This window comes from Lolium perenne, chromosome 6, assembly GCF_019359855.2.
Source record: "Lolium perenne isolate Kyuss_39 chromosome 6, Kyuss_2.0, whole genome shotgun sequence".
Lineage (NCBI taxonomy): Eukaryota > Viridiplantae > Streptophyta > Magnoliopsida > Poales > Poaceae > Lolium > Lolium perenne.
In genome coordinates this window covers 91,710,143-91,718,034 of record NC_067249.2, presented here as the reverse complement: position 1 = coordinate 91,718,034, position 7,892 = coordinate 91,710,143, and the positions used below count along the sequence as shown (strand labels likewise).

Here is a 7,892-nt window from a genome sequence, read left to right as displayed (position 1 = left end):
CAGCGGCGCTTCCTGCGCCACCGTCCGGAGCACCAAGGTTGGCGGCGCCTCCTGCGCCACCAGATGGATGTTCGTTGTTGGCAACGCCTCCTACGTCATCAGGTGGAGGGACTTCGTGCTCGGTAGCATCTCCTCCGGCCTCAACCGCGGGATGTGGCAGAGTTGGAGGTGGATCCACAGCACTCGGTCCAGTGCGAGGGTCGGAAGCCCCCAGGCCAGCTACCGTGGCAGGGCCATGGGATCGAGTCCCATTCGCGGGTGTGCCCTCCGCAACGGCACCGGCCTCCACCTCGGTGTTCCTCCCTGGTGCCATGGTAGACGTAGAGGCGACCAAAGAGGATCTCGACGGCGAACTCGGCGCTATTCGCGAACGTTGATGAAGACGATGAAGATCGTTGATGCTAAAACACGAGTGCCCGCCTACCTGGCGCGCCAGATGCCGCGTCTCGCCTACGCGGACACCGGGGATGATCACACCCCCATTTCTTGTTGGTTAGTGGGCACGAAGGCGTTTCGGCCTCAACGCCAGCTTAGGATCAATCCAGGCGGAGCAAGATCATACACAAAGCACACACAATAATTTTTTTACCTAGGTTCAAGCCGCCCTTCGGCTAACAACCCTACCTCCTGCTTTGGTGGATTATTTTGTGGATACAAAATACAATGGAGATGAACTCTCGTACGGGAGGACGCTTTGAGCAGCTCCTACACCTCCCAAACTTCCTCAATATATTCCTCACTCTCTACCTCTCTCGATCGTGGCTTAGATGTTGCCAAGAATACAACTCTATCTCTCTCTTTCTCTCTCTCGATGTCCAACTCTTCTCTCAAGTTCCACCCTCACAATGTATGAACCTTGCAACGTCCAAACCATTTTGCAACTTCCCCCCTTTCTGCACCCCCCCCCCCCCCCCCCCCCCCCGCCCTCTCTCTGCAATGTGTGAATCTCTTGCTTATATATCTCTAGGGATAGTCACAATGGTTCGCTGGGGCACCGCCCAAGAGCGTTCCCGGGCTAAACCGGATTGAGCCACGCGGGCGATGCACAGGTGGGTGGTGCGCATGGCCAATGGATGGCCACGGGCGGTGCACTGACGCGCTTGATGATGCCGTGACAGCTCAAACAACGAGTTGTCACTCATGTCCGCGGCATAGGCCTCTGTCATTTTGCGGCTTATGGCGCGCAGGGGTGCAGACGCCTCGCCTATTCCCCACGCAAGTCCTGATGTGGCCCATCGTTCCTAGCTGTCTCCGCTCCCCGGCCTCACCTGGCCAAGGAGAAGAGGCTCCTGAGGCCTTCCCGGGGCCATGCGAACCACACCTTGGATCGGAGGCTCCGCTTCTGAGCCCTTAGTCTCTCCCAGGGGACGCTCCCGAGAGGAGGCCAAGAGCAGCTCTTGGCTCCGTTTGTCGTCCATACTCGCATTTGTGTGGGAGCACTTGTTCTCCACTTGTTGTCCTACGTAACAAGGTAAACATTAGCATCGTTGCACATGCTTTAACACAAGTCATACCTACAGATATTGCCATAGAAGCATCGTGGAGGTCGTAGGCTAGGGCCCACGCGCGCCGCGACGTAATCGTGTGGGCTCTGGGTCCCAAATCCCATTACACCGAGAAGTCTGGTTTGGTGTTAGAAGCTTCGGATCAATTCAAGGGTTCAACGGTGGCGACTTAAGCTTTGGGCGCTGGTCCTTAGGGGCACATGCACGAAAACTTCCCGACTATCATCAACATCATCAGGTTGGCTCCGTTAAGGGAGCAATGACAGCAGCGTGTCAACGGCTCACTCTAGCAGCAGTAGTGATTGTTATGTGGTCCAAGGACCTCGATATAATTTCTATTATATTTAGCGTGCTTTGTACTTCTTATAAACTCAGTGGAATAGATTCGGATCTTTCTCGCAAAAAAAAACATCAAAGCCTTTTTACCAAGCAAGTTCGGTAGGTTAGATACGAAACCCAACAGAAAAAAGGAAAGCAAACAAGAGGGAAAAAAGATAAGAGCCGGTTCCAAACCCGGGTAAAGGAGGAGGGTTGTGACGAACCAGGGTAAAACCAGCCATTCCTATGGACAGCCATTCCTATGGACATGAAATCCAATAAAAAATATTAAATTAAAATAAAGCGTAAAAAAAGCAAGTTAAAAATACTAGAATGTTGTGTAATCAATGACTTAATCTACCCGTGTAAATTTGCAATACAAAGTATCTTATATTCTATCCTAGCAAAAAATACAAAAATGCAGATCTGGGAGTTTGAACAGTGTCTCCTTCTAAAACTTGTCAAATTTGTCTTTTTACTGAACCAAAAATACAAGGTGTTTCACATCAAAAATTTGCATGCTCGTAGTGGGTACATAGTTGACTACATCCAGGTATTTGTTGTAGATTTGTTTGAAACTTCGAAATCGAGTTTTTTTTTTTAAAAAAAAAGGCTCCAGGAAGCCCAGTCTCTAATAGCACTTTTCAGGTACAATAGATGTTTCAAGCAGAAGTTTTATACATTGGAAACAAGCAGATATGCATTCTGTCACAACATGATCACACACGTAATGTTGAAAGAAGAGAAAAAACAGGAAAAAGAATAAGAAACCGAAGGAACACACAAAATCATACAAAATGAGTGTTCACACAATATCTGTCAAACAAAATTCAGTAGCCAAATTTTCATATTGTACTGGGAAAATGAAAGATGTATATCTCCGCATATTAGAAGTTATTCGTTTTAATCCGAGAGAAGAAAATGAGTTAAGTAGCATACTATTAACACTCAATTATTTAAGTTGGATGATGTAAAAAAATTCAAATCTGATTCTCCAATCAAATACTGACGAGCATAGTCAGTTCTCTCACACTCAAATGTATCACATTGGCATGTTGCATCTTGCATATGGCACTAATGACATCAAATCTGTGTCAACAAAACCGATCACAAACTGAACATCCAATAAAGATACCAAGTAACAGCTTTTTTTCAAAATGGGGGAATGCCCCGGCACATGCATCACTAGATGCACACAGCCTTTTATTAAAAGTATCACAGAGTCAAAATTTACAAATCACGTTATCAGAGAAGGTCGATACAAAAATCAACCATCGAAATAGTAGCCAATAACTTAGTATATGTCTAAACATCTTGCGGCCTATTAACATGTAGCCTGGCTTGAACCGTGTTTTCTTAACTAAAATCATGAAGAAATTTAGAAGGATATATAATCACTAAATCAATCTTCTGATGCACTAGTTGCAGGATCAGGGTATCAAGAATGTTTAACCTTTATTTCAAAAAAAAATCTAGATAAGTTGAGTACCAGTTCAGAGAGATTTTTCTGAAATAGCAGAATGGATGAAAACAACAATGGAACCGGCCATGCTGACGTCAAGGCTCTAATAGCCGACTGCAAAGTTTCTCTATTCATTGCTTGATTAAATAAGATACAATGCCGTTTCATTATAGGGAGGGCTTGACCTGACACCTAAGAACTTTCTTACAAAACCTATCATTAACCAAGCTAATCTTTCCTAACAAGATCTTCTCTATCTTAATTTCAACCCTAATCTAATCCTAGCCATGGGCACAACCTACATGCTTGTGCAGTGCTCACACCCAAACAAGTTACACATACTAAGATTTGAACTGAATAAGAGATGACCATTTGTAAAGATATAAACTGGAGAAAATTGAAACTTTCCAGGTATTAATTTGCTTTTCTTCAGACCCATTCTTATTTTAATTTTTGATGAATATGCAGCATAGTTGTGACACAACATTTTATATTTGTTCATTGCTGCATGATGCCTATAGTAGCTCTATGATATTGGTGAAGTTGGAGCAAATTTAGCAGAGTGCTAGAGCACCAAACCATGAGTGGTGTGAGATGGCCTAGGTGCAATATATGCAGCGGTGCACCTTGGGGTCAAGACAATTGCTTTTATGGCTAAAGAACCTATTCCAAAATAAGGAAAAAGACCAAAAAAAAATGTAAGCCCTTTTTTGACAAAAAAAATGGGCTGTTTATGTCAAAGTAAACAAGGTTGAAGAATACCATAGATACTGTGAAGGTGTGAATTGGTCACCCAATCAAGAATAAACGCTAATGACTCATGATCAATTGACATCTGTATTGAAATTCAGTTGGGCCTTAGAGAGGATGGGATAATTAATTTCATTCCAAGTTAGACAATGAAGGTGATGGAAAAGAATTGCAGCAACCAAATGGATGAGCAATTAAGTGAGACAGTGAATTCTGAGAAAATGGCCTCAATTTGAGGCCTTGATTTACATTTGTTAGTACATAACCCAAATCCCATCTATCTCATAGTCCAACAACTATGGAGATGGGGCCCACATGAGGCATTTCTGGCCTTTGTTCTGTTCCACTAAAACACTACGAATTAAGGCTTCCTTGGAGGCTCAGAAATCTATCCCACAAATATCATAGTCATGGAAACAGCATGACTAGCTGACTACCAAATTTTCCAAAAACAATTACAGAACCTGAGCCTGTTTCTAGTTCTGATGCTGTACTTCTGTTCAGAAAGGTGATTCTTTAATTATTACATATGTATATCGTAATTTTGTGCATATATATACACTCTCCACAATTAAGTAAAACGCAAATATGAATTATAACTCACGCAAATATCTGGTAGCTAATAGCCAGCTAATAATGGTTAAAAATTGATATGCAAATTCAACGACACAGATCAGTACAGCAATCTACACTTCCCATACGCAAGCTAAGTTGTTTACCACAAGCAACTGTATCAGTATCACAGCGGTGCTAGTACTACTTAGTACTATATATTCTACAATCTCATCATAACAACCATGAAATATGCCTGGTAAGTTGCTAACCTATTAAACATGTAGAAACTGGCACACATGCTCACAATCACATCCATATGCATGATAAGTTGGCAACCCACAAATGTAAAAATATCACGGCTGCATGCAGCTACCACTTCAACATAGTATTAGACACTAGAATTTGATTATGCTGACCGTGTAACGAAGGATTAGAACAGAATTTTTTTTTTTTTGAAAAAAAAACTATTGGGGGACGCGAGCAACAATGCAGAGTGTGCTCCAATTATGTCAAAAGTAACATATGTACAGAATATTTCTCTGACAAAGCATCACAAGATAGTACAAGACTAAAGAAAGCACGGCTACATTGACAAATAATGGCATGTGTTTCTTATGCGATCAACGTAAAGAAGAAAAACAACTGCATAAGCACCAATATTCAGCGTACCAGCTCAGCCAACAAAACAAATATTTAATCATCTTGTTTTGTATCCCAATCCTTCATCTTCTTACTTCCCTTTGGTTTAGCAATAGGTCCCATGCCTGCCATTTTTGCAGTATATTTTGTTCGCAGCGGCCCATTTGTAGCCCATCTGAAAATCAACAAGAAATAAGTAAGGGCCATGATCTCGGAAGTTATTCCCCAGAAAATCGAAAGCAAACTATAAGATATATTAGATATATCATCCACAAGGCTTAGATTACCTAAGAGGGTGGCAAATTAGGCATGACAGATAAAAACTAGAAAGGGGTTTTTTAGTTTTATGCTGAAAAGCATACAGAGTATGTCTTTTATTTAGGCTGGTGTTTTACAAACAGAAGTAGTCGCTAGATAGATAGCACATGTTTTGCCAAAAAAGCGGTATTAGGAAGATAATTAAACAAGCCAGCCAAACAGTTTCAGGTAGAAAATGATAATGCGACAGGAAAGAGTACGTACGGTGCATTCCAATCAGTAGTGTCTTCATTAACAAGATGTGTCCACTTGGTCCTGCCACTCCGACCGAAGTGCTTAACTTGCATGACCTTAGGCAAGATGCTCTTGTCCATCTTATCTTCTCCAGTAGGCTCAGAGAAATCACGGGTGTAGATAGCATCTCTGCCAACTGATTGACTGACGTCATCAACGCTTTCCTGGAAGAAGGCGCCCTTGTGGTAATACTTCTGCATGAAGTTCCACTTCTGTTTGGAAGTACGAGAAGGCTTTGGATTCTTCTTGTCCCATTCCCGGCGCTCCTCCTCGGTCATATTCCTCACCTTGTCAATCTCTTCCTTCTCCTTGAGCCTTGCATCTCTTTCCTCCCTGTCCCTCTTAATCCGCGCAATTTCACGGTTCTTCCATGACTCGTACTCCTCTGCTTCGTTCAACTCATCATCGGTATCGACATCCTCGGTGCTAGCCTCCTCGTTTAGTGCCTTCTGAACATGTTCGTCCTTCTTAATTTCTTCCACCACGATCTTCCTAGACTCGATCTTCCTAGCCTCCAGCCTCTTCTTGACTAGCTCCTCCAGCTGGCGCTCCTCCTCCTCCAGCCGCTCGCGCTCGGCGATAGTGTCACGCTGCGACTTTGGTATGAAGACAGGCTTCACCATGGCCATGCCCATCTGCTCGTCCTCCGAGTCAGTCTCGTACTCAGATTCATCCCCATCCACATCATCATCTAATACTGGTTCCTCGTCCTCCTGAGGAAGCAGCTCCTCCTCCTCCTGCTCCCTCAGGAGCTGCTTGGCCCTTATCCTCCTCCTCCTCTCCTCCTGGGCCTCCTCGTCATCCTCCTCCTCCAACTCGGCCACCTGCCTGTCCCTCTCCTCCTCCGCGGTGGAGACGATCTCGGCCTGCCGTATGCGGCGGTGATCGGCCCTCAGCTCCTCCTTGTTCTCCGCCCGGGTCTCGGCGAGGCGCCGGAGCCGCGGGTCGTCCTTGGGGGAGCGGTCGCCATCGCCGTCGTCGTGCTTGGGGAAGGTCTTGTCGAGGGAAACCCTGGCCGTCCGGATATCGATGTCGTCCTCGGCCTCCCCGCCCCACTCGGGCGCCCTTCCCGCCCAGTAGCGCTTCACCTTGGTCTGGCCAATCTTGCCGCGGAGCTTGTCGCGCACCGCGATGGCGGAATCGCTGACCCCCGCCGACACAGACATGGCGCTTAGGGTGTGGTTCCCCTCTTCGGGCGCTCTCTGCAAGCACAGAAATTATCAGAGACTCGGCAAGATTTTGGCGGAGAAGGGGGATCTGGCTATAACGGCAAAAAAATAAAAGGGCAGACATAAACGAACACAATTCCGAGCGGGCTAGGGTTTGGTTACCGCGGGATGAACGGCGTCTCGGGTGGATCTTGACTGCACGCGCGTCCGGTGGAGCGGCGGGGGAGGAGAAGGAGGGGCTCCTTGGGCGTGCTTTTGCGGGAGCGGGAGGCGGCGCCGCCAGGGAGGTCCGGCACAGGACGAACAGCCTGCGTGAGGTGAAGTCACTTGGGTGGGAATGTGGGATGCACAAGAAGCAGGAGAGCCCCAGGCCCGTGTAGGCCGAATCTGGCTAACGGACCGGCCCGGCACGGCACGCGGGGGGCGGAAATGGCCCGTTTTGCCTGCTTTTCCACTACAACTTCAAGCCTGAAACTGCTCCAAAAAATTGGAAAAATCCAAAAGAAATCTAATCTTTACTATTAAATTGCGGATACCACTACCTAGAGACCAACCTTCGTAAAGGGAAAAATACGTCCGCACAACGCACAGCTAACTGACACGTGTCACTACTAGCGGACGAGCGCGGGACGCGTGAACTCTTCCCGTCGTCGCGCGCGCGAGTACACTTCTCCACGCGAGACCGCGCATGCATCCATGCAAACTCTTCTCCATGCGAGTACGCCGAGCCCCACGTGCAAGTACGCATATCCATTAATCATGTACGCGGCATCCAGCATCTTTATGATCGGTTATTCTAACCAGCTAGTAGAAAGTAAAGTGCAACTAGCTAGCTTTGCAATACTCTGCGCGTGGTACGTTTCCAAAAAAAAAAAGTCCGCTCACGTATAGGGCATGCCTATGCACGAGTACGGTACAGTTAGGTATGACATGCGGGTACAA

At 46.1% G+C, this 7,892-nt stretch overlaps 1 protein-coding gene across 1 annotated transcript; it reads right to left on the bottom strand.

Annotated features, from left to right (window-relative positions):
- Window positions 1-5,075: 5,075 nt before the first annotated feature.
- On the bottom strand, window positions 5,076-7,296 carry LOC127320946 (uncharacterized). The gene is made up of 3 exons (XM_051350005.2): window positions 7,113-7,296; window positions 5,752-6,983; window positions 5,076-5,404 (listed from the first exon to the last, which is right to left on the bottom strand). Exons 2-3 carry the CDS (start codon window positions 6,945-6,947, stop codon window positions 5,284-5,286), a joined length of 1,317 nt encoding a protein of 438 aa, XP_051205965.1. The 5' UTR covers window positions 6,948-6,983; window positions 7,113-7,296; the 3' UTR covers window positions 5,076-5,283.
- Between the last annotated feature and the right edge of the window lie 596 nt (window positions 7,297-7,892).

Coding starts and splice junctions, on each gene's coding strand:
- LOC127320946 (XM_051350005.2), bottom strand. CDS start 6,947: ATGTCTGTGTCGGCGGGGGTCAGCGATTCCGCCATCGCGGTGCGCGAC. Junction 5,405..5,751: donor ACTACTGATTGGAATGCACC/GTACGTACTCTT, acceptor GTTGATTTTCAG/ATGGGCTACAAATGGGCCGC.